Source organism: Rhinatrema bivittatum, chromosome 12, assembly GCF_901001135.1.
Source record: "Rhinatrema bivittatum chromosome 12, aRhiBiv1.1, whole genome shotgun sequence".
Lineage (NCBI taxonomy): Eukaryota > Metazoa > Chordata > Amphibia > Gymnophiona > Rhinatrematidae > Rhinatrema > Rhinatrema bivittatum.
Genome location: NC_042626.1, coordinates 60,383,560 through 60,410,938, shown reverse-complemented (window position 1 = coordinate 60,410,938; position 27,379 = coordinate 60,383,560). Strand labels below are relative to the sequence as shown.

Below are 27,379 nucleotides of genomic sequence, written 5' to 3'. Positions count from 1 at the left end.
CCGGTTGATGAGGAGGTTGTGGTTGATGGTATCAAAGGCAGCTGAGATGTCGAGTAGGGCGAGGAGGTAACAGTTGCCTCGGTCCATGCCTATGAGTAAGTGGTCCGTGAGGGAGAGCAGGAGGGTTTCTGTATTGAGGTATTTACGGAAGCCGTATTGGGCTGGATGCAGAATGTTGTTGCTTTCTAGATATTCTGTAAGTTGGATGTTTACAATCTTTTCCATAATTTTGGATAGGAAGGGCAGGTTAGAGATAGGGCGGAAGTTAGCGGGGTCTTTAGGGTCTAGTGTTGGTTTTTTTAGGAGGGGCTTGACAATAGCTTGTTTGAGAGCATCTGGGACAGAGCCTGAAGAGAGGGAGGAGTTTATGATGTCTGCGATGGGTTTGGATATAGTATTCGGGATGGAGAGGAGGGATATTTGAAAGCAGTCCACTATTCAAGGTTGTATGGATCTCATATTAGGAGTAGAGGTAGAGGAAATCTCTCTGTTTGGCTTTCCTCTTGGTGTGAGGCATAGCCAACTGAGAGATAATACTAATACCGCTGACAGATTTCTTTTCTTAGAAATAAAGTTGCCCAAGTGAAATTACTTTCAAAAATAGACAAAAAATCATTTACTTAACTTGCCAATGATCACAAGGCCGCTGATTCATCAGGTATCCGCTCCAAACCATGCTATGCCGGGCAAAGCTGCGCCGACGGAATCGTGCCGGCGTAGGGCTGGTCTTATTGCCGACCCGGCTCCTCCCTCCAACATCACCGCAACAGAAAAAGTCCAGGAAATTTGAAAGAAATGGCAGAGCTCACCACAGGCGGGACCGCTCCACTCCAGATAGGCTCAGGTCAGCGGCCCAGTCACCAGAAGTTTCTGCTTTTCAAGGTGTTGGGACAACACTTCCAATTTCAAGCCCTTTCTTTTGGCCTCTCAACGGCTCCTCGAACGTTCACGAAAGTAATGGTAGTGGTGGCAGCATTCTTTCGCAAGGAGGGGATATTGGTCCACCCGTACCTGGACGACTGGTTGATTCGTGCCATTTCTCAGGAGGACTGTGAGAGGTCGGTGCACATGGTGATGTTCATGTTGCAGTCACTGGGCTGGGTAATCAATGTCCAGAAGAGTCACTCCGAACCCACCCAGGTTTTGAACTATCTGAGCCCGATTCGATACCATACAAAGAAAGGTGTTTCTGTCGGCAGATCGAATAACTAAGTTGCAAGACCAGATCCACTAGCTCCTTCGGAGGCGCAAACCCACAGTATGGCTGGCATCATCTTAAAGTCCTAGGCTCCATGGCCTCCACCCTGGACATGGTTCCCTGGGTGTTCGCTCACTTACATCCATTACAATGGGCACTTCTGTCTCGGTGGAGCCCGGTGTTGGAACAGTTTCAACTACCAATGCCCCTACTTCAGGAGTCCCGGATCAGTCTGTTGTAGTGGCTGTCGTGCGACAATTTAGAACGGGGGGGGGGGGGGGGTGAATTTGGGCCCTCCAAATTGGCTGATAATCTCCACCAATGCCAATCTTTCCGGTTGAGGAGCAGTCTGCGTGGAAAGGTCCGCTCAAGGTCTGTGGTCAGCGACGGAAAGATCGTGGACCATCAATCTCCTCGAGACGAGAGCGGTGCGTCTAGCCTTACAAGCCTTTCTCCCCTGGATACAGGGCAGAATGGTGCGAGTCCTCTCCGATAATGCGATGACTGGTGGCGTACATCAACCAGCAAGGCGGGACACGAAGTCCCACTGTGGCGCTAGAAGCACGACTTCTGTTCGCCGGGGCATTGCCGCCTCTCATGTCGCGGGGGTGGAGAATGTTCAAGCGGATTTTCTCAGCAGACAGCAACTCGATCCAGGAGAATGAGAACTGTCCGCCGACGCGTGGAACCGCATTTGCGCCAGGTGGGGCGTGCCTCAGTTGGACCTAATGGCAATGTGGGCGAATGCAGAGACGGAACGTTTCTTCAGTCGTCGAAAGAGCAGGGCTCGGTGGGCATCTACGCCCTCATGTGCCCCTGGCCCACGGGAATTCTCCTGTATGCCTTTCTCCCCTAGCCACTCATAGGTTGGCTTCTCCGCCGCATAGAACTTCACCCGGGCCGGGTGGTCTTAGTGGCACCGGAGTGGCCACGTCGTCCGTGGTTCGCAAATCTAGTGCGTCTAGCTCTCGAAGGCCCCTTGCAGCTGGCTCATCTACCGCGTCTGCTCCGCCAGGGGCCCATATTTTCGGATTGGGAGGATCACTTCTCTCTTGCGGCTTGGCTTTTGAGAGGCGACATTTACACTTGAAGGGTTATTCCAAGCAGGTCATTTCCACCCTTCTGCAGGCGCGACGCCCGGCCACCTCTATTGCTTATGTGCGAGTCTGGAAGCTTTTTGAGACGTGGTGTAGTCAACAGGCCTGCGACCCACTATCAGTCGAGGTTCCTCGAATTCTTGATTTTCTTCAGCAGGGGCTTCCTAAGGGACTAGCGTTCAATTCCCTTCGGGTACAGGTTGCAGCCCTGGGTGCCCTGCGGGGGACGGTTCAATGGCTTTTCCTTGGCAGCACACCCGGACATTACTCGTTTTCTTAAAGGAGTCAAACATTTGCGACCTCCCGTCCGCCCAGTATGCCCGGATTGGAGCCTGAATTTAGTTCTCTGGGTATTTTGCAGTGCCCCTTTCAACTCTCTCAGCGGATCTTCTCTGAAGGATCTGACTTTGAAGACGGTGTTTCTGGTGGCTATTTGCTCGGCTCATCGGATTTCAGAGCTATAGGTGCTGACGTGTCGGGACCCCTTTCTGCGTATCTCGGCGGATCAGGTGTCTTTGCGGACGGTCCCGTCCTTCGTCCCTAAGGTGGTTTCCTCATTTCACGTAAATCAGATGGTGGAGCTGCCTGGGTTTCCACATTGGTCTTGAGATTCTCCTCAGGACAGAGACCTTCATCTCTTGGACGTGCGCCGAGCCTTAATACGGTATCTGTAAATTACCAATGACTTCAGACGTTCTAACCACTTGTTTGTCCTTTTTGGGGGACCAAAGAAAGGAGACAAAGCGTCTAAAGTGACCCTTTCTCGGTGGATTAAAGAAGCCATTTGCTCGACATACATTGCCCGTGGACGGCAGGTTCCATTGGGTCTTAGGGCTCACTCCATAGAACCCAGGCTACTTCCTGGGCAGTGTCAGCTCTTGTCGCCTCAAGAGATATGTAGGGCGGCGGTGTGGTCTTCTATTCACACTTTCACTAAGCATTATCGATTGGACATCAAGGCGTCGGAGTCGTCCTTCAGTGAGAGTGTTCTGCGTGCGGGTCTTTCGGGGGCCCGCCCAGTGTAAGGTGGCTTGGGTACATCCCACTTCTCTGGACTGATCCTGGTACGTACTGGGAAAAGAAAATTGGTTCTTACCTGCTAATTTTCGTTCCTGTAGTACCAAGGATCAGTCCAGAGGCCCACCCCTTATTTCAGATTCTGAAAGACTGTGTTGGCTACCGTTGGCCGATAATGTGGCCTGAAGTATTTCATGAAGCTCCTTTTTGCAGAACGGATTGATGGAGCAGTTATGCATGGTTGGTTTAGTTTACTTTTTGTTTAGAGCATAGGGGTAGTCAGGGTTTTGTTGATTGCTACCCCTCGCTCTTTAGTTCTGTTGGCTTGGGTACAGGACAATACTGAGGGACTGCAGGTGGCATTCTAGTATATATGGCAGTACCCAAAGCTTTGTTCTCTTGACTCCATCTGCTGGTAGGGATACCCAACCCACTTCTCTGGATTGATCCTTGGTACTACAGGAGCGAAAATTAGCAGGTAAGAACCAATTTTCTTTTAATTAACTTTTCCAAAATCTTAGATATATAAGGTAAATTAGAAATTGGTCTTAAATTTGACAAATCATGAGAATTGGATTGTGGTTTTTTAATGATTGGTTTTACTATCGCCATTTTCAATATGTCTGGAACATTCGCTTCAGTAATAGATAAATTAATTATATCCGCAGTAGGTCTGGAAACTATATTGGTGACTGTTTTTAATAGCTTTATTGAAATATGGTCAATCGAGTGAGCAGCTGGATTCATATTTTTTTATTATCCCTTCGATTTCAACAGATGAAATTGTTTCAAAGGAAGTTATATGATCTTTAGGGTTGCTTGGTAGTGCAATTTGATTTGAATCATGTGAGGAGATGTTTTTTAGAATGTTTAAAGTCTTATCTTTGAAATATTGGGCAATTATATTACAATTAATAGACTCATCTGATGTGGGAATTTCAATGGGATTGGTCAGATCTTTTACATAGGTAAACAGAGCTCTTGGGTTATATTGAAAATTATTTTATTTATTTATTTATTTATTTTTAATTTTTATATACCGAAGTTCTTGTAGGGACTACAAATCAATCCGGTTTACATAAAACGAAGAACTGCTCAACAGAGAGCGGAGCTTTACATGGAACCGAGGAACATATGGAACAGTATAACTGATTGACAATTTAACATAGTGCTAAATAAAGTAATAATAGTTTAACTGGAAATAAATAAAGCAATATAATATTTTATAAAGACAGTTTAACTGTTTAACGTATCAATAAATATAAATATAAGCAATGCCAAATATATATATAAAATATAGTAAATTTTTGAGCTTAACGGTAATTGTCCAGTAGCAGATTCTAAAATTAGTACTTGATGCCGTGTTCATAATTAGGGTAATTAGGATACTTAGGAATTGTGAAGTCTGTTCGTCACCGTAAAATTAATCGTCTGGGAAAGCTTGTTGGAAGAGAAATGTCTTCAATCTTTTTTTGTTAGAATAAAATTCTTTCTTTGCTTTATTGGTGGATTCATTGTATTTATCTAAGATTGATCTATACAGCCCGATACTGTAAAACCACGGGAGAGCGGACGAACGCCCGCTCTCCTGGCGCACGCACCGGCCCTTTGCCGGTGCGAGCTATCCAGTATGCAAATTAGGCGACGCGGTGCAAACGAGGGAAAGGAGGCGCTAGGGACAGTAGTGCGTCCCTAGCGCCTCCTTTTGGCCTGGAGCGGCGGCTGTCAGCGGGGTTGACAGCCGACGCTCAATTTTGCCGGCGTCGGTTCTCGAGCCCGCTGACAGCCACGGGCTCGGAAACCGGACGCCGGCAAAATTGAGCGTCCGGTTTTTGGCCCGACAGCCGCAGGCCGAATTCAAATTTTTTATTTTTTTACTTTTTTTTACTTTTGCGGACCTCCGACTTAATATCGCTATGATATTAAGTCGGAGGGTGCACAGAAAAGCAGTTTTTACTGCTTTTCTGTGCACTTTCCTGGCGCCGGAAGAAATTAGCGCCGACCTTTGGGTCGGCGCTAATTTCTTAGAGTAAAATGTGCGGCTTGGCTGCACATTTTACTTACTGGATCGCACGCGCATACCTAATAGGGCCATCAACATGCATTTGCATGTTGAGGGCGCTATTAGGTGCTGCGGGTGGGCCGCGTGTTTTCCTCCCCTTACTGAATAAGGGGTAAGGGAAAACACGCGTCCAGAGCAGGCTGACAGTGCGCTCCGATGGAGCACACTTTACTGTATTGACCTGATAGTTTGTTAATGAGTCAGTAGTAGGAGATGTTCTCCATTGTCTCTCAGCCTTTCTCTGGGTTCTTTTTAGTGTTCTCAATTCAGTAGTGTACCATGGGGAATGTTGTTTTTTATAATAGAAATATCTTTTTTAGTAAGTGGACAGCAATTATCAGCTACTTTTTTTGTTAGTGAAATTCAAGAATTAATTGCATTACTATTATTTGATAAATCTAAATCCTTCAGTGCATTAGTGAGATGTTCAGTAAGGATGTCTAACTGACAGGGTTTCCTGTATTCTATTTTAGTCTTTGTATCTGGGGTTAATAGAGTTGGGTATTGGACATTAATCTCACCAGTTATTAGTTTGTGATCGGACCATGGGATCGAATTAATAGTTGGACTGAGAGGGATATATATATATATATATATATATATATATATATATATATATATATATATTTGATAAATATCAAATCTAATGTGTGCCCTGCGTTGTGAGTTACTTGATTCACTATTTGTTGAAAGCCTAATGCTGACATAGAATTTAAGAAGGCCTCACAGTTATGAGATAATGAGTCTTTATCAACGTGTAAGTTAAAGTTGCCAAAAATGATAGTTGGAGTATCCAGGTTTAGGTTACTGATAAAAAATTAAATTAAAGGTGAGACATTAAGTTCTAATAAGCTTGGAGGTGCGTAGATTAAACATATTTGCAAAAATTGAGATTTTAGAAAAGCAATTTCAAATTTGGGTGGTGAATTAATTTGTTGCATTTCAAGATGTAATTCTTTCTTTGAAGTATCATTATACCACCATCTCTTTTGTTTAGTCTAGGAATAGAGACAGTATCATATTTATTTTTTGGCAATTGATTCAATAGAACATAATCAGCTTTTTTTAAACCATGTCTCCATGATTCCACAAATATCTGGATTGCGTTCTAAAAGATGATCAGAAAGGACTGGCATTTTCTTGACTAATGATTGTGCATTATCTAAAAGTAGAGATATGAGAGAGGCCTAGTAATTTAGTCTTAGGTATTAAAGGGATTGAGATTAAATGTCTTCCAGACTTTGGATGCTTCAGTTTACATGTTGTTCGACTTTAAGAACATAAGAAAATGCCACACTGGGTCAGACCAAGGGTCCATCAAGCCCAGCATCCTGTTTCCAACAGTGGCCAATCCAGGCCATAAGAACCTGGCAAGTACCCAAAAACTAAGTCTATTCCATGTTACCATTGCTAATGGCAGTGGCTATTCTCTAAGTGAACTTAATAGCAGGTAATGGACTTCTCCAAGAACTTATCCAATCCTTTTTTAAACACATCTGTACTAACTGCACTAACCACATCCTCTGGCAACAAATTCCAGAGTTTAATTGTGTGTTGAGTAAAAAAGAACTTTCTCCGATTTAGTTTTAAATGTACCCTATGCTAACTTCATGGCGTGCCCCCTAGTCTTTCAGCTCTCCGAAAGAGTAAATAACCGATTCGCATCTACCCGTTCTAGACCTCTCATGATTTTAAACACCTCTATCATATCCCCCCTCAGTCGTCTCTTCTCCAAGCTGAAAAGTCCTAACCTCTTTAGTCTTTCCTCATAGGGGAGTTGTTCCATTCCCCTTATCATTTTGGTAGCCCTTCTCTGGTGGTTCCATTCCCCTTATCATTTTGGTAGCCCTTCTCTGGTGAGGGAGATGATAGTAGGAATGTATTTAGGTTCCATGTTAGAGATTAGTATAAATCCTTAGATATTTAAGGGGCAAAACCAAGGGGCATGCCCCCTTGGTCACGCTCTTTAGGCGTGCGATGCTGGCGCACAGCGCCTCAGGCTTTCCTAGGGTGCTTTTAAACCCTCTCGTTGGTTCGGCGAAACTCTTATGTCAGCGTCGTCGGCGAGAGGGGGGCGGAGCATCGTGGGACTGCCGGGAGCCGGGGGCCTAAGAAACAATGCAGTAAAAACAAATAGAATAAATCCAGCCTCCAGGGAGACACAGGTGAGTGTTACCAGCAGCTGCGGTCGTCTGGTGTGCGCCTCCAGCCCTCCGTGGGTGTCCATTCAGAGAGGACTTCCCCAGATCTCATCATGCCAGATCAAGGCAGGTTGAGTCATCACAACCTCTAGGTCCTGTCGCTCACATTCTGGATGTTGAGAGATTAGTTTTGCAACACTCAATCTTTCAGAGGATGTGTCTCGTGTCCTGGTAGCTTCTAGAAAGCCTTCCACTAGAAAGTCTAGAACACTCCATGAAGTTAGCAAGTAACTCATTTAAAACAAATTGGGGAAAATTCTTTTTATCCCAGGACAAGCAGGATGCTAGTCCTCACATATGGGTGATGTCACTGACGGAGCCCTAGTGCGGGAAAACTTTCTGTCAAAGTTTCTAGAAACTTTTGACTGGCTCTGTGAGGCCACTGAGCATGCCCAACATGCCATGATATTCTCTGCCACAGGGGTCTCTCTTCAGTCTTCGTTTTTCCACGCTGCTGTAGGCATCGCGGAGCAGGAACCATTGAGAGTCTCTCACAACAATTTCTGACTGAAAAGTCCCATATTTTTTACAGTATTCTCTCTCATTGGAGTCTCTCGAGGTTTTTCTACCGGCTGGTGAGTACCTCTCTCATATTTTGCTCTTTGAGTAAAATATTTTTTCTCACGAATTCCCATTCTTTCATCGACGGCTGTCGACCTAAAAATGGCTACAGGATTCAAAAAATGCCCTGTATGTAACCGGACAATGTCTGTCACCGACCCGCACCTAGAGTGTGTAATGTGTCTCTGTGAAAAACATGATGTTAACAATTGTCCAAAATGCGCGGAACTGACGGTGAAGGGAAGGAAAGCTCGTCAACAGAAAATGGAACATTTGTTCCACCTTCAACTTATTCCATCTCCCTCGACGTCATCGATGTCGTCTCCAGCCGGAGCTACTAAACGCGTTTTACTTAAAAAAAAACAAAAAAAAAACAAAACAAAACAAAAAAAAAACAACCTCGCCCAGAAGGCTTGGGAGATCATCCATCCCCCACCTTCGTCCACAGCATCGACTAAGTCCGTCGATCAACATAAAACGAAACATCGACGTCCGGAACCTCCATTCCCCAGGAAGAATCGACGGCGAAGCGGCCACGGAACCAAGAAACATTGGTTCCTTCAGCGCCTGGGCCTCTTCTACTAGAACCATCGATACCAGATCCTCCACAGGACACTGTGCAGGATCTAATACCTCAGCCTCCGCCACGGTATTACAACTGCTCTGAATCCAACAGTTGTAATGCCGGAATTGTCTGACCTCATCAGACAAGCGGTTTTACAGGCTTTAAAGGATCAACAAACAATTCCGGTGTTCCCGCCGATGCCGGTAAATTTACCGATGCCAGAGGTACCACCGATGTCGACACAGAGGACAAGCATAGAATCGATGACTGCACCGATATTCATCACGGCATCGACATTGATTTACGCACAGATACCGTCGACCTCTTCGAGGCCGATCTCGATGCCAGCACCCTTGCAGGCACTTCCAACAACACCTGCATAGATACCAGCCACTATTCCATCGATGCAACCACCATCTGAAGATCCTGAACCCCATGATCTGGCATTTTTTCAACGACTCTTAGAGATATCAGAATGTCATCGATACACTTCCACCCAAAACATTGGAGGTCACTTCTCCATTAATACCCTCTGATGATCCACAACCAGGACCCTCAGGCCTTCATCACCCACCCAGGTCTTCCCCACGATCTCCATATAGAGACTATCCAGATGACTCTTGGGATGATCAGCAGACTGACACATTTTCTGAGGACTTCATGTCTGAGCCGTCACCTCCAGACCAAAGAAAAAAGTCCCCACCAGAAGATTTGTCTTTTTCCACCTTCATACAGGACATGGCAGACACCATTCCTTTTAAGCTGACTGTAGAACAAGATACAAGGCAACAAACTTTAGAAGTCCTTCAGTTTGACCCGCCAAAACAGGTATTGGCTATTCCAATACATGAAGTGCTTTTGGATATCCAACACCGGATCTGGGAGCACCCATTTTCTGTCTCAGCAGTAAACAAACGTGTAGACACTACATATTTGGTACAGGCAGCTCCAGGATACCAAAAATCACAACTACCATATCAATCCGTGGTAGTGGAATCTGCCCAGAAAAAATCCAAACGTATTCGCCCATACTCCTCAACCTCACCGGGTAAAGATCACCGGTTTCTAGATTCCCTTGGAAGAAAGGTGTATCAAGGTGCTATCCTGAATGCCAGAATCTCTTCTTATCAACTGTATGTGTCACAGTATCAGAGAAATCTCTGGAAGCAAGTGGAAGAATTTACCACATCTTTGCCTACACAATTTCAGGAAGCAGCACAGGCCATAGTCCATAAAGGCCTAGAAGCCGGAAAACATGAAGTGAGGTCGGCCTATGACAATTTTGAGACTGCTTCCAGAACAGCAGCTGCTGGAATCACCACTCGTCGATGGGCATGGCTTAAAGCCTCGGACCTCAGGCCTGAGGTCTAGGATAATCTTGTTGACTTGCCATGTGTGGGGGATAACTTGTTGGCGAAAAGGTCCAAGAGGCCGTACAACAACTAAAGGAACATACAGAGACCTTACGTCAGTTGTCACAGGTTCCACAAGAACCCTCTGCACAGCCTCCTCGTCGACCACCTAGGAGAGAAACCAGACGCCCATACTATAGGCAAAGGCGATACTACCCCCAAGCCTCTAGAGGCAGGTCAATTAGGCCGCAACTACGTTCCCAGGCCAGACAACAGAGAGCTACTCGCCCACAACCTCCTCCACAAACAGGACCAGCTGCGGGTTTTTGAAATAAAAACCAGAGAACAAACCCATCTCCCAAATCCTCGACCATACCTACCAGTAGGAGGAAGAGTATCCTATTTTCACAAACATTGGCTAAAAATAACATCAGACCAATGGGTACTCTCCATAGTCTCTCGAGGTTACAAACTCAATTTCCTCTCAATTCCACCAGAATCTCCACAGAGTTTCTTCCCACAACATTCTCAGCTAATTCATCTACAAGCAGAATTATCCATCCTTCTGAGAGCCAGGGCTGTACAGCTAGTGCCCCGGACTCAGCAGGGCAGAGGATTCTACTCCCGTTACTTCCTCATTCCAAAGAAAACCGGAGACCTACGTCCCATCCTAGAGCTCAGAAATCTCAACAAATTTCTGAAGAAGGAAAAGTTCAGGATGGTTTCTCTAGGCACCATGCTTCCACTTCTTCAAACAGGAGATTGGCTTTGTTCTCTGGATCTTCAAGACGCTTACGCTCATATTCCAATATTCCCTCCTCATCGCAAGTACCTGTGCTTCATGGTGGGCCATCAACATTTCCAGTACAGAGTTCTGCTATTCGGCCTAGCCTCTGCCCCCAGAGTATTCACAAAATGTCTGGCAGTAATAGCAGGACACTTGCACAAACAAAGTGTCCATGTTTTTCCATATCTAGACGACTGGCTCATCAGAAGTCAATCTCAACAAGGAGCTCTCACTTCTCTCAGTCGAATGATTTCTCTACTTCACTCCATGGGTTTTCTCATCAACTATCAAAAATCCCATCTCACTCTGTCTCACCTACTTCAATTCATAGGTGCAGACTTGAACACTATCCTTTCGAGAGCCTTTCTACCCATAGATCGGGCAAAGACACTTTCACTCCTGGCAAAATCCATTTACTCACAGAAACAAGCAACAGCTCATCAGTTTCTAACCTTGCTAGGCCACATGGCCTCCACAGTTCATGTCACTCCTATGGCACGGCTTGCCATGAGGATTACCCAATGGACTCTAAGATCACAATGGATCCAAGCCATTCAACCGCTTCATTATCCAATTCAAGTGACCCACCAACTAAGATTATCTCTACTTTGGTGGGTGAACAATGGACAACTTGCGCATAGGCCTACCTTTTCAACAACCAGTCCCACAGATCACTCTAACTACAGATGCACCCACCTTGGGTTGGGGAGCTCACATAGACAATCTCCAAACCCAGGGTACTTGGATAAAGCTCGAAGCAACTTTTCAAATAAATTTCCTAGAGCTTCGAGCTATACGTTAGGCACAACATGCGTTCAAGGACTGCCTTTCACACAAGACTATTTTATCCAAACGGACAACACAGTAGCCATGTGGTACATCAACAAACAGGGAGGTACGGGCTCGTATCTCCTTTGTCAAGAAGCTGCACAGATTTGGGACTGGGCCCTAACACACTCAATGTTTCTCCAGGCCACTTATCTGGCATGCATTCAAAATGTATTAGCGGATCGACTCAGTCGTCAATTCCACCCACACGAATGGTCCCTGGATCCCTCAGTAGCGACCAGGATTTTTCAATGGTGGGGTCAACCAACAATAGACCTCTTTGCGTCACATCTGAATCACAAGTGCACAGATTCTGTTCTCTACACAAACAGAAAAACCAGCCAGCCAAGGACGCCTTTGCTCGCCCTTGAAACTCAGGCCTACTATAAGCATATCCTCCGATACCACTCATAACCAAAACTCTAGTGAAGCTACAACAGGACAAGGGGTCCATGATACTCATAGCCCCATATTGGCCTCGACAAGAATGGTTTCCCACACTTCTAGACCACTCAATCAGGGATCCCATTCGCCTGGGAGTAGCTCCCACTCTCATAACTCAGGATCAGGGTCGGTTGCGCCACCCCAACCTTCAATCCCTATCCCTGACAGCATGGATGTTGAAAGCTTGATTTTACAACCACTCAATCTTTCAACTAATGTATCTCAAGTGCTTCTAGCTTCACGTAAACCCTCAACACGTAAGAACTATTCGTCGAAGTGGAAAAGGTTTACTTTGTTGTGCAGGCAAGAGTATTGATCCTTTCTCCTGCTCCACAACTTCTCTACTAGAATACTTATACCATCTTTCGGACTCTGGTCTCCAGACTTCATCTGTAAGGGTACATTTAAGTGCAATCTCAGCTTACCATAATAAGATGGGAGATGCACCAATTTCCACGCAACCTCTCGTCACTAGATTTATGAGAGGTTTAACGCACCTAAAACCACCAATTCGGCCACCAGTCATAGAATGGGACCTGAATCTGGTTTTAACAAGGCTCATGCATTCTCCTTTTGAACCCATAGATTCCTGTGATCTTAAATTTCTCACATGGAAAACTATCTTCCTCATAGCCATTACATCGGCTAGAAGGGTTAGTGAGTTACAAGCACTTGTCATGTACTCACCCTATACAAAATTTCTACATGACAGAGTGGTTCTCCGTACACATCCAAAATTCCTTCCCAAAGTAGTTACGGAATTCCACTGAACCAATCCATAGTTTTACCTACATTCTTTCCAAGGCCTCATTCCCATCAAGGAGAAACAGCCTTACACACCTTGGACTGTAAGCATGCACTAGCATTTTACATAAACCGCACTGCAATCCACAGGAAATCTACTCAAATATTTGTTTCTTATGATCCAAACAAACCAGGTAAAGCAATGGGTAAACATACTCTATCCAACTGGTTAGCAGATTGTATACAGTTTTGCTATGAAAAAGCAGGCCTTCCTCTCCAAGAACGAGTAAAGGCACATTCAGTAAGAGCAATGTCAACCTCAGCACACTATTGTTCAGTGCCAATCCTTGACATATGGTAAAGCAGCAACATGGAGTTCTCTTCACACCTTTGCAGCTCATTACTGTTTGGACAAGCAGGGACGACAATATTCAGCCTATGGACAATCTGTCTTAAAGAACTTGTTTCCAGTTTAATCCCAACTCCTTCTATATCCAATCTGCTGTGATCTTCGACTGACTCATTTTCAACAACAATACTTCAATGTTGCCTCCTTTCAGAATGATTCAGCCTCTAGCTTGCTAATCACCCATATGTGAGGACTAGCATCCTGCTTGTCCTGGAATAAAGCAAAATTGCTTACCTTGTAGTAGGTGTTATCCCAGGACAGCAGGATGTAATCCTCACGAACCCACCCGCCACCCCCGCGGAGTTGGGTTTTATACCTTTTATTATTTTATTTTTGCTAAAGCTTATTGCTACATACGAGACTGAAGAGAGACCCCTGTGGCAGAGAATATCATGGCATGCTGGGCATGCTCAGTGGCCTCACAGGGCCAGTCAAAAGTTTCTAGAAACTTTGACAGAAAGTTTCCCCGCACTAGGGCTCCGTCAGTGACGTCACCCATATGTGAGGACTACATCCTGCTGTCCTGGGATAACACCTATTACAAGGTAAGCAATTTTGCTTTCACTCAATGCATAATTAAGCTCTGGAATTCATTGCCAAAGGATGTGGTTACAGCAGTTAGTGTATCTGGGTTTTAAAAAGTTTTGGATAAGTTCCTAGAGCAGAAGTCCATAAACTACTATTAATCAGTAAGGATTAGTAGCTTGGGATCTATTTATTTGATGTTTGGGTACTTGCCCCAAGTACTTATAACTTGGTTGGCTACTGTTGGACCAGGATACTGGGCTTGATGGACCTTTGGTCTGAGCCAGTATGGCATTTCTTATGACTGAAGTGGAGGAGGTTCTCCATGTGGTGTGAGCAGAAGGCCCTAGATCAGTTCTGCCCTATACAAAAACTGCTTGATTACCTTCTACATCTATCAGAAGCTGGCTTGAAAACCAATTCCATTAGAGTTCATCTGAGTGTAATTAGCGTATACTTCCATAGTGTAGATCAGTGGTTCCCAACCCTGTCCTGAGGACCCCCCAGCCAGTCAGGTTTTCAGGATATCCACAATGAATACACCCATGTCTGTACAGCCTATAGTTGTATGTTTCATGTGGGGCCTGTTTCATTTGAAGCATCCCCTAAGGCATCCCGCTGTGTCTTGGGACCTCAACGGGATGAAAGCTCCTGTTGAGCCACTGCGCACTGGTGAGTGACTTTTGAAGTACCTGATCTGGAAGGTCATATTCTTGGTGGCGGTCACCTCCACGCACAGGGTCAGCGAACTCCAGGCCTTAGTGACTTATAGTGCCAGGAGGCAGTGCAGATTTGGGCCTGGGCTCGCAGGGTGAGTTACAGGCCCTTGTGACCTACTCACCCTACCCAAGGTTCCTCCATGACCGGGTGGTTCTATGCAGTCACCCTAAATTCCTTCCTAACGTGTTAACTGATTTCCATTTAAATCAGTCCATAGTCTTGCCCACTTTCTTTCCAAAACCTCACGCTCACCCAGGTGAGTGAGCTCTGCATACCTTGGACTGTAAGTGTGCTCTTGCGTTTTACTTAGACCACACCTCAGCCCACAGGAAATCTAGCCAACTCTGTCTCTTTTGATAAGAACAAACTTGGGAATGCGGTGGGTAAGCAAACACTGTCAAACTGGTTGGTAGACTGCATTGCATTCTGTTACCAGCAAGCAGGCCTTCCAGTACAGGGACGAGTGAAAGAACGCTCAGTCAAAGCAATGGCAACGTCAGTAGCACACTACCGTTCAGTACCGATTGCTGACATCTGCAGGGCTGCGAAATGGTGTTCTCTCCACACCTTCGCAGCTCACTACTGCCTTGACAAGGCTGGACAACAGGATTTCGTCTTTGGCCAGTCTGTCCTAAGAAATTTGTTCCCAGTGTAGGAACCCAACTCGTTCTACCTCGACCTGCTGTGAATTTCAGGCTGCCTCATCCTTGCCAACAGCACCTCAGTTGTTGTGCCTGTTGCACATGTGTGCTACTTGGCCTCATACGTATGACTCAGCCTGTAGCTTGATATTCACCCATGTGTGAGGACTACCATCCTGCTTGTCCTGGGAGAAAGAGTTGCTTACCTGTAACAGGTGTTCTCCCAGGACAGCAGGATGTTAGTCCTCACGAAACCCGCCCGCCACCCCGCGGAGTTGGGTTCACTTATGATTTATTATTTTATTTTTCGCTTGTACTTTTGCTACAAATGAGACTGAAGGGGGACCCCTGGTGGCTGCAGGGTTAGTGGCATGCTGGGCATGCTCAGTGTGCCAGTCAAAGTTCTAGAAACTTTGACAAAAGAGTTCAGTGACAAGGTTCCATCTGATGATGTCACCCATATGTGAAGTCTAATATCCTGCTGTCCTCGGAGAACACCTGTTACGTGTAAGCAACTCTGCTTTCTCTGCAGATTCTGCAGCCTGCTCCCTCTGGGGAGGGGAGGGAGAATGTGCCTTCTTTCTCCATGGACTATCAGCTACACAAGTGGATGACGCCCTATGACAGTTCCAACTCTGTTGTATTCTCTCAAAAGCTCAGAAAAACCTAGACATCTGTACCGAGCATGCACGGTCGCCCCTGTATGAGTCGTCTCAGTTTTTTCCCTTCAACTGAAGTGAAAAGTTGTATTTCTTTCTCTTACCACACTTTTTAAAAAAATAATTTCTCTTGATTTTTCTTTATATTTTTAGTTTTCCTTCTGTTTCTTTTTCTGTCTTCTCAAAAAGAAAAAAATTACAGGTTCTTTTTCCTTTTTCTCCCTTACGCTCAAATATTATTTCTATTTCTAGATTTCATGAAAAAACTGCTCTAAACACACTTTTAAAATGGCCAGCATGGATCTTCATGATTGCTGTTTCTGTTGATTTGAGCCATTGCATGATGTGTCTAACAGCTTGGCATATGGTTGAATGTCTCCTTGGGCCCTTTCATATAGGAACAAAGTTGATGCATATTCTCAGCTTACCTTAAGAGAAGAAAAATTAAGTTTCTGAGCGACCAATATAAAAAAAAATCCAGGTCAGACGTCCCCTTGAGGATGCCATTGGGATACCCCCAAATCCCACTTGAAACAAGGGACAAAAGTTCTGCCTTTGCACAGAGTACCACAGGTGCCAAATCAAATGGTACTTGTGCTGAACCTCATTTCGCATGGAAGATATTGGCCCTGTTGACCTCTTGCACCTCTTAGCTGCCATCTAAAATTTGACTCTTTTCATCAATAATCAGCAAGGGCAGAGCGCAGGAAATTTCTTTGCTGTTCCACTTTGGTACCGAAGGCACTACAGCACTGTTTCTCAGTGCCCAGATGTTCCCCTGACATCTTTACAAATCAGGGATGTGCCACCGATTTCTGACTCTCGAATCACTCTTCATCTGTGATAGTTCCACCTCCTACTCCTGATCATTTTTTTATTCAAAAAAATGTGGATGAAATGTAATTTTAACACCATCCTTCTCCTTTCCCAATGCAAATAAATCCTATTCTGGAATCATTAGCTTAGCAGAGCAGTTAGTCTCATCATTGATTCCTCTGTTTCAAGTTAGGAACTGCCATCTGTGAAATTGCGGAGGTTAAGTTCTTTGAATAAGGAGCCAGAAGTCGCATTGTCTGATTCTCAAGAGGATTCTCTGTTTTAATGGTTCCTTCTCCTTCATCTTGGAAAATGAATCAATCAGATTACCCTCTGAATCCATCCTCTCAGCCAGCTAGAAGCACCTCTCCACCTGAGGATATGACTTATCCAGCATTCTTAGAAAGATAGCAGAGTTCATTCCCTTCACACTTGAAGATGAAGCAGAGTCTAAAGAGAGCATATTTGGTGTCCTGTTATACATTTGAGCTCTTAAACAGGGCATGGCAGTACCAGTTCAGAGTTCTGCAAGAGCTTCAAATGAGGATGTGGCAGACTCCAATAACCACATTACCTGTAGCCAGGAAATTGGACCTCAAATACAAAGCCCAGACATGTCCAGGACACCCAGTTCTGCTTCCTAATGAGTCAGATGTGTAGACTTAGCCCTGCTAAAAGATCAATAATTCATATTACACTACCAGGCAAGGATGTTAAACAACTGGACAGCAATGGTAAGAAATTATTCCAATCTGCTATGCTATCTTCAAGAATATCTACTCACCAATTTCACATGTATAGAATATCTTACAAAAATTGAGGGATCTTTCCTCCCAACTTCCCACAGACTATCTTGACTCCATACAAAAATGATGTGGAGGAATGTGTAAAACATCTGATGTATTCTTTTTACGATGTTTTCCACACTTGCAAAAAATCCAGCAATTTCAGTATGTGCTAGAAGATTAGGCTGGTTGAAGGCATTAAACCTTTTTAAAGACATCCATGAGAAATTAACTGATGCTGCCTGTATAGGAGATGATGTTTTGGGGTATAAAGTAAAGGAGGAGATGGTAGACTGATGCTCCAATCCCTACCAGCAGTCGCTATTGATAATCTCAAAGCAGAAGGTGCCAACTTCAGAAAGCAATTCTTTTATTCCCACAGGAGACGACAACCATACTCTTACCAAAAGACACATCCATGGCAGAAGGTCAAACAATGTGTAAGGGATTGGATGCAGCTAAAGAACTGTTCAGACCCCAGTACAAAAATAAGCTAATAGTTTTTGACTACCTGTCCTAATTAGTTCTTTCAATAGGGTGAAGGCTTCAGTATTTCTGTCTCCCGTGGTCCTTTATTACATCAGACAGATGGGTTCTTAAAATTATAGCAGAGGTTACTATCTGAATTTTCAATCTTGCCCTCCATACAACTTGCCAGTCTCTCATCAGGTTCCACTCAAACAGATGTCTTTGCTCAGAACAGCAAGAGTGATGCAGCCCGTTTGAAAATTGGAAAAGAACACAGGATGTTACTCAGTATTTCCTAATTCCCGAGAAGACAGGAGGTCACTGCTGTATCTTAGACCTCTTGCTAATTTTTCTAGATCTGAAGGAAGCATATGGCATGCTTCTTAGCAAAGAGTAGATCGTTTTGTCCTGCCATCTTGATATAATATATGGCTGCTTGGACCCAGCAGAGAGAGAAGATACTACTGCAACTTCAGCTAGCAAATGAGCAACATTGGTCCTTCCAGATATCAGAAGGTATAGACTAGACAAGCAGTCTGATTCTGAATCTTTTCAATTTAGGGGCCAGAACCAGTCCTTCCATAGCAAATTTCTCTCATCATTGGATCTTTCAGGTGAACATGCACATCCTGATAAGGGAGGACCATTAGAGATTTCTGGAGTTTTGTATCCTGAATCAATACTTTCAGCTCAGAGCCCCTTCCCTTTGGGATAACCACAGTTTCAAGGTAATGGTATTGGCTGCTTGTCTTGAGGAAAGAAGAGATTATGGTTCACCCTTATCTGGATGCTTGGCTCATAAGGTCCACATCTTTTCAAGAAGGTATCTGAGCTTCCGACAGAGCTGTCCAACTGTTAGAAAATTTGGGCTGGATAATCAGATTTGCAAAAAGCAGCCTTCTTCCCTCTCAATCTCTGTAATATCTGGTGAGTTTGTTAGACACAAATAAAAGTCATGCTTACGTGGCTTATGAGAGAGTTACCAAGATAGAAGAGAGAATCTCTGTGCTTGATCTATAAAGTGCTCCCACAGTTTGGGATTACCTGCAGCTGCTTGGGTCAGTGACTGCCACCTTGGATCTCGTTCCCTGAGCCAGAGTCCACATGCGTCCCTTGAAGGCTGCGCTATTCTCCTGCTGGTCACCCTAACTTCAAGATTTTAAGCACAGTCTTCTTCTCACTGCTGTGGTGAGGGACAGTTTCACTTGGTGGACAATGCCTCAGAATTTGTTAAAGGACTTGACTCTGAAACCTCTCTTCTGGTTATTTCTCATCCGAGAAGCCTATCAGGTAGCCCCTAGGACTCTGGTTTTGGAGTAAGCCTCATGGTCCATCAACAGGCTAGAAACCAAGGCGATAAGACTAGCTCTGTTGGATATTCTTCTGTTTAATTGATTTATATTCTGCTTAAAAGGAAAGGCAGTAAGAGTGCTCTCCAACAAGCTCTAGCATCCCAAGCGATGTCCCATATTTCCCTGATTCTGGCACAGTTTTTAGCTTCAATGGCTATTTAAGACCCCCCCCCCCCCCCCCCGAAGAGCTGCTGCTATCAGAGGAACCCCAGTCTCCTTCAAGGTGCTGGCAACACCAGATATTTCACCAGTAACATCCTCTCCCGGTTCTTGTACTGGATATCCTTCGGATCCTCCAGAAGACCAGCCAAAGCCGGTTTCACCTCCCGAGGACTTAACCTATTCAAAGTTCCTGGAGAAAGTTGATCAAACCCTAAATATAGAAACCAGAAAGCTGCCTGATCCTAGAGCAGACGTCCTAGGTCTACTCAAAGTCTTTGAAACACCAGCGGAACCGGTAGCATTACCTTCCCATGATGTACTTGACACCTTCATGAAGAGAGCCTGGTAAACACCCCTCACAGGACCAGCCACTTCCAGGAAATCAGAGTTAAAGTATAGGATGCGTAAATCATCCTATTATTCTCACTTACAATTGCCGCATGCATCCGTGGTAGTGGAATCTGCGATGCAAAAAGCCCGCAAATCAAGATTTCACTCAAACACGCCTCCAGGTCGAGATAAGTACATGGATGACTTTGGGAAACGGGCATATCAGTCGGGCATGCTAAATGCCAGAATACAGCAACACTAATTTGCAATAACTCAATATTTATTTGAATGTTTGCAAGCCCTAAAACCAAAGTTACAGGAGGGCTTGCCTGACCAACAACTACCGGAAGAATTCCATAATATGGAAGAAGGAATTCGACATCTCATACACGCAGTGTATGAAGGCTTCGAAACATCAGCAAAGTCTACAGCAAATGCTATTGCCACCAGAATAATAGCATGGCTTAGAGCCAGTGCTATGAGAGGATGTACAAGAAAAACTGGTAAATCTTCCATGTCTGCCAGATAACTTATTTGGAGATCACTTTAAAGATACAGTGGTTCAATTAAAAGAGCAAAAATGAGTGGTTCAGTCTCTAACCACTCCAACACCCTTCTCTTATTACAGAGGTTACTATTCAGATTACAGAAAACCACAATACCAACTCCGCCCCTTTAGGCTTACATATTATTCTACACTATGACCGCACACTTCACAAACCCAAACCTCTCGTCAATGTCGGAGGATTCCTAGGCAAACCAGGACACCTCAGGAACAGACCCAACCTAAAACATCCCAAAGTTTTTAGAGCATCTGACACCAGCGCTACCTCTCTTAGTCGATGGCAGATTAACTCAATTCTTATCTGCATGGAACAACATATCAACCGACAGCTGGGTATTAAACATTATAAAGGACGGTTACGCATTAAACTTCCAAAGCCTCCCGGTTACACCACACTTAGTATGCAAAAGAGATCAAAACATGCATTCCCAACATTTACGCCTAGAGATCATCAACCTCCTACAGCAACACTGCATCCAAGAACTACCTGCATCTCATCACCACACAGGTTTCTATTCCCCATACTTCCTCATTCCAAAGAAATCAGGAGGATTCTAACCTATCCTGGATCTCAGGACACTCAACAAACACCTAAAGACGGAAAAGTTCAAGATGACTTCTCTCAAATCTATCCTGCCCTTCATCCAACCCAAGGACTGGATGTGTTCCTTCAATCTCAAGGACGCGTATTCCCACATACCGATGCACAAGGCCTCCTGGCGGTACCTGTGCTTCACTGCAATGAATCGTCATTTCCAATACAGGGTTCTTCCATTTGGCCTCTCATCGGCTCCCAGAGTTTTTACGAAATGCCTAGCAGTAGCAGCGGCTCACCTATGTCGCCAGGGTATCCAAATATTTCCCTATCTAGGCGACTGGCTTTTAGTAGCACCCAGCCCCTCCATTCAACAGAACAATCTCCTAACAACCATCCAATGTGTGGATTCATTAGGACTACTAATCAATTATGAAACGTCAAACCTGCATCCCACACAAGTGTTGCAATTCATAGGGGCCACTATTGATACTTTAAGCGACAAAGCTTTCTTTCCCCAGCCAAGAGCAATGGCTCTGAATACTGTAGCTCAAACTCTGAGTCACTCATCCAAGACTCCAGCCCGTCAGATACTAATGGTACTCTGACATATGGCGGCAGCTATATATGTAGTTCCCCACACACGATTACACATGAGACATCTTCAGTGGGGCTTAAAGACCCACTGGAAACAATTCTCCGAGCACTTTTCAACTCCGATTTCGGTAACAAACAGAATGAAGCAGGATTTGGATTGGTGGCTACAATCAGCGGCCCTCACCATTGGAGCTCCACTACGACCCCCGGTTCATCATATCATACTCACCACAGATGCCTCAAAGAAGGGGTCCTGAGTTTGAAGGCGGGTTAGGTGAGCACCCCGCTCACCTAACCCGCCTTCAAACTCAGGACCTCTGGAATGCCTGGGAAAGGACACAACAAATAAACTTTTTAGAACTGCGAGTGATCCGAAATGTTCTTCAAGCCTTCCGACTCCAACTATAGGGAAAAATAGTAATGATCCACATGGACAGCCAAGTAGCAATGTTCTCTGTAAACAAAGAAGGAGGGTCTGGTTCCTGGACACTATGCAAGGAGGCAGTATCCATCTTGGAGTGCACGGCCAACAACTCCATTACTCTTCAGGCAACATACCTGCTGGGCATAGACAACACCAAGGAGGACAAACTAAGCAGAATCTTCCATCCCCATGAATGGGAACTTCAATAGAATGTAGTGCTACGAATCTTCCAAACCTGGGGATGGCCGCGTGTCGACCTGTTCGCTATGGAACACAATCGCAGAGTTCAAGACTTCTGCTCAATATATCCAAGCAACCAAAGACTAACCCAAGATGCGTTTCTCCTGGACTGATCACAGGACCTCCTTTACGCCTTTCCTCCAATACCACTGATTTCTCGCACAATGCAGAAATGCATCAGGCACAGGGCCAATCTTATCCTAATAGCTCCAGCATGGCCCAGACAATCATGGTACACCTACCTCATTTGTCTCAGTGGGCACTCCAATTCCACTGGGAGACAACCCTCGCCTGCTTACACAAGATGACAGAACACTTCTACATCCATGGAAATTGAAAGGCTACTATTTCGAAACCTAAACGTTTCCCCTCAATTAGAAGATATTCTGCTTTCCTCTAGAAAACCTTCAACCAGACAAAACTACAAAAGTAAATGGTTAAACTATGTCTCATGGTGCTCTGACTCTGATATAGACCCATTTACCTGCTCACTAGAGAAATTGCTATCTTATCTTCATAGACTTTACCAAAAAGGTCTGGCTACAGCTTCCCTCAGAGTCCACCTCAGTGCCATAGCAGCATTTCACTCGTTACACAATGATGTGCCAATATCTACCCATCCTCTCATCTCCAGATTCATGAAAGGGGTATTGCGGGTACACAAACCACCTGTACCATGGGACTTGAACCTTGTTCTGGAACAACTAATGCTACCTCCTTTTAAACCACTTGATACCGGTCACCCCAGATCCCTGGCATGGAAGGTACTTTTTCTGGTAGCGCTTACTTCTGCTAGACAAGACAGCGAACTTCAAGCTTTAGTTCACTACTCTCCATACCTAGTTTTCTACTCGATAAAGTGGTACTACGACCACATCCAACTTTTCTACCAAAGGTGGTCTCGACTTTCCACTTAAATCAATCCATAATTCTACCAACCTTTCATCCTCGTCCTCATACTAATGAGGCTCAACGCAGACTGCATACATTAGATTGTAAACAAGCGCTGGCATACTATAAACAACGCACGGCCTCTGCTTCCCGGCCTTCTCAACTCTTCCTCTCCTTCAATCCGAATGCACCAGGCTTACCGGTCTCAAAAAGAACTTTGTCATCCTGGATCACAAATTGCATTCAATTTTGCTACCAACGACATTCAGAACAGCTGTCATCTTCACCTAAAGCTCACCAAGTGCTGGCAGTAGCAGCCTCTATTGCCCACCTACGTGATGTACCCATATTGGACATTTGCAAAGCTGCGACTTGGTCATTACTCCATACCTTTACTACTCATTACTGTTTGGACAATCTTGCTGCAACAGATGCATCCATGGGCAAACAGATTTTAACAGCTGGGCACCTCCTAAATATTTCATTGTCAACAAGGACTGTCTGCAGTATACCGTTGCAACTTAAGCATACCAGTAAAAAAAAAAAAATAAACAATTCAGCTCAAGTTGCTAGCTGGGGACTCCCAGACAGTATGGCTAATTCATCCTGCTTATCTAAGTGAAAAGAGAAAGTTTGCTTACTGTAAACAGTGTTTTACATAGATAGCAGATGAATTAGCCATGCTGAACTTCCCACCTCCCCGGACAGTCTTGCACTATCTACTTGCTTTATCACGGACTGAGGAGACTCTGCAGAGGGGAGGGGAAGGTGCCAAGCAAGCACACACTACAGCAAGACTTAGAACCTTACTTTGAGAGCACCGCCACCTACAGGACGGGAGGATGTCCCAGACAGCATGGCTAATTTATCTGCTATCTATGGAAAACACCGTTTACGGTAAGCAAACTTGCTCCTCGGGCACTTCAGTAGTTTTCCTCAAAGATGGAGACCAAAGTGATCTTGGGGTTAAGGATTTGGAGGAGGGCGAGATCTCCATGAGGGAGGGAGAAGAATCTATGGTTATCTGCCTATTTAAGGAATAGGAGCTACTTTTAAATTTGATGCCCTGGCTCTCCTTAATCACTCTTGTTGATTTTAACCATACTTTCCATATTACATTTCCTTAGGCATCTTATTTGTCTTATCTGTGTGTCTTGACTAGAGTATTAGGTCCATGAAGCAAAGACTCTCGTATCTGTATAGTGCTGCATGTGTCTAATAGTGCTATTGAAATAAGTAATAGTAGTATCTGGATGCATTTTTTACAGACATACACTGAGTCAAATATTTAAAAATAGATAAAAGCTGGGCTCCTAAATTAGTCCTGAGTGTTTTCCGTTGAAAATGCACATAAATTTAGGGACCTAGAAGTTAGCAGATCTAAATGTAGAAACCTATTTGTGTCTATTTAGGACCCTAAATTGTGCCTAGTTCTGAAAATCAGTGCCAAAAATCCTAACATTGTTTCCCTGCTTTAACTCCACTCCCATGGTTGCCCACATTTTAGCCCTAAATTTAGGCACTCAGCTCTAGTAAATTTTCAAAAGTGCCAATTTAAGAGCCTAAACTAAGAAAATTGTCCCCACTGCTTGGTTTTTAGGCAGTTACCCAGGAATGTCATTTGGGGTCTTCAAAGGAAATGATCTACTAGACAAATGTTTCCCAACCTTTTCATGCAGAACAGGCAGTGGAGACAATGAGAGCTCATATGGTCAAAAGAAGAGCTAGGGAAGCGCAGAAATGGGAGAGATGGGTGTTGTTGCCTCACCCATCTCTTCTAAATGTTAAAACAAAGGAAGAGAGGGGCAGAGACATTAGTGCAGTTAGTGTAGCTGGGTTCAAAAAAGGTTTGGATAAGTTCTTGGAAGAGAAGTCCATTAACGGCTATTAATCAAGTTTACTTAGGGAATAGCCACTGCTATTAATTGCATCAGTAGCATGGATCTTCTTAGTGTTTGGGTAATTGCCAGGTTCTTGTGGCCTGGTTTGACCTCTGTTGGAAACAGGCTGGACTTGATGGACCCTTGGTCTGACCCAGCATGGCAATTTCTTATGTTTTTATGGACTTACCACATTGGACCTATTCTCTCTATTTACAAATGCAGTAGAAGAGAGCAGTCAATATGGTATGGGCAGCTGGCTTAGTTAGTTATCTTGGCTGCCACATGTGGCTCCAACTGCTCTATTCTCAGCATTCAGAATAGTTGCATCCAGTGCACGGTGCATGCTCTTTCCTGTTTCACTCAGCCTGGGGTTAAGATAGAGGCCAGAAAGACTCAAAAGGAGGACGCCAGGAGGGAGAAGATGAGGAGATGTGTTCACGCTGCCCATTAATTACTACACTTTAGAGCTAATGGTGTAGCTGGAAGAAGAGAGATGCATGATTACACATGATGTCAGAAAGGAGCTCCTACATGTTAAAAAGTCACCACTGCTGACTTCTTGCTGAGAGCAGAGCCCAGGTGCTGGCCTGGATCCAAATATCAAGCAGTGGTGGCATACCTCATCAAGTCTGAAGGGTCACTGGTTGGGAAAGACTGTACTAGGAGATTAAATGTTTGTCTTCTCTAGGATCAACCGAGGGGAATTGCTAGAGAGCTGAAGAAGATTGAATATGATAGGTTGAAACGAGTCAAAGCCCTAACCTATTATGTTTTATGTTTTTGTGCTGTAGAGATCAGTCAGGAGACTGCGGTGAACCCAGTTGATATTGTTAGCACATTGCAGGCACTACAGATGCTCAAATACTGGAAGGGAAAGCACCTAGTTTTAAAAAGACAGGTAAGGATTGCATAGGAAGTCTTTTCTACTGCTGGGAATGTTTTAGCAGACAAAGAGGTCATACTCAGCAGAATGTGGGGCTATACTATCATATGACTTAAACTGTATGATGACCTTGAGCTTCAGTAGCCTAAGAATTGCATAAGCTAACATGGTGTTTCCATTCTACTGTTATCCTATAGGACTTAATTGACGAGTGGGCAGCCAAAGAAGCAAAGAGATCAAACAGCAACAAGTCAATGGATCCCAGCTGCCTGAAGTGGACACCCCCCAAGGGAACTTAATCTGTTGCTCAGCAGCCAGTGCACTCCAGCAATAGGGACTCCCCTAGGGAACTGTTTGTTGTATTTCTTTAGGTTGGCTGGTTGGTACTGTACTCTCCTGGCCTGCTGTTATATCAAAGTCTCTTGGGACTGTAGCGGCTCAGCCCACAAACACTGAAAAGTTGAATGTTCCGGCCTCAATGAGGTTGCAAGAATTAAATCTGTAACTAATTCTGAAGAAGCCCCAGAAAAGGGTGGCACAAGGAGTTCTGAGCTAATAGTATATCGGGCCAGTCTCTGACTTCATCGTCATGTTCTTGCTGCAGTGAGGCTGTATTGTGTCCTTGTGCTTCCTCCTGCGAGCTCCTTGTCCTCTTATCATTGGATGGCATTTTTCTGCATGGCCAATGTTTTCAAATTTATCCCAGAGGAGAAGCAGTGGAAACCTGGATGGAAGAGAGGATTTCACAGTGCTACTTTTTAAGAAGATGTTATTATTTTAAACACAATTTGTCTTTATCCCTCTCCTGCCTTCCATCATAAATGTCTAAATTTGAAAGGTCATAAAATAATTTGATGGGATATTTTTTTTGTGCTGGATTTTTGCTTACAACTCACTGGATTTTACTTATTGTTTCTTTGTGATTTGAAAGCCAGGAAATATGTATTGTCTCTATTTTATTTCTACAGTATATAAGCAAAAGATGAAAACAAAACATGGTTGGTGTCACTGGCAAGGTGTTACCTCCTGTGTCTTCTAATTACTGTATAAAGCACAGGTTATCTGTCTTGGTGTAGATAGATTTTGGTGGATTTTTTTCACCTGGAGGGCTTGAAGGTAACATGTAAATACATGTAGTACCTCTTCCTTCTGCTCCACCAGTCCCCAACCTATGGGTTATATCCTCTCACCCAGCACACACACAAGCAGCGTTCTATTTTTTTTTTTTTTTTTTGTAATGACATCACCAGTATATCTGTCATATTTAGAACTAATTCAGTCAGTGTTCTCTGCCTCCAGCTACTGGATGGATGTCTTTTTGGGCTCAGCACGTCTTGAGCAGATATCATTTAGGATTCCCTGTACATACCCGAATCAGTCCAGACTGTGGGTTGAGCCTCTTTTCCAGCAGGTGGAGACAGACTAAAACTGAAAGGATATCCTATATGAGGACAGAGCCTATCCTGTAACCCTTCAGTATTCGTCTGTCTCCCAGCAGGTATAGCAGCTCACCCTTCGGTTCTCTGCTTTAGGCTAGTCAGCCTTTCCTTCTTCTTTTCCTTAGGCTCAAGCAAGTACTTATTTGTAGTCTTCTTTTCCTATTTAAAAAAAAAAAAGTTTTTGCTCTTAGTGACTTTT

At 44.4% G+C, this 27,379-nt stretch overlaps 1 protein-coding gene across 7 annotated transcripts in view; it reads left to right on the top strand.

Annotated features, from left to right (window-relative positions):
• Positions 1-26,601, top strand: part of KAT7 (lysine acetyltransferase 7) — a 146,685-nt gene extending 120,084 nt beyond the window's left edge. For all 7 annotated transcript variants that reach the window (XM_029573002.1, XM_029573005.1, XM_029573003.1 and 4 more), the window contains 2 exons: positions 25,650-25,756; positions 25,939-26,601. In XM_029573002.1, coding sequence (XP_029428862.1) covers positions 25,650-25,756; positions 25,939-26,040 — 209 coding nt within the window. In that variant the 3' untranslated portion in view covers positions 26,041-26,601. The remainder of the gene's footprint in view (positions 1-25,649; positions 25,757-25,938) is intronic.
• The last annotated feature ends 778 nt before the right edge of the window (positions 26,602-27,379 follow it).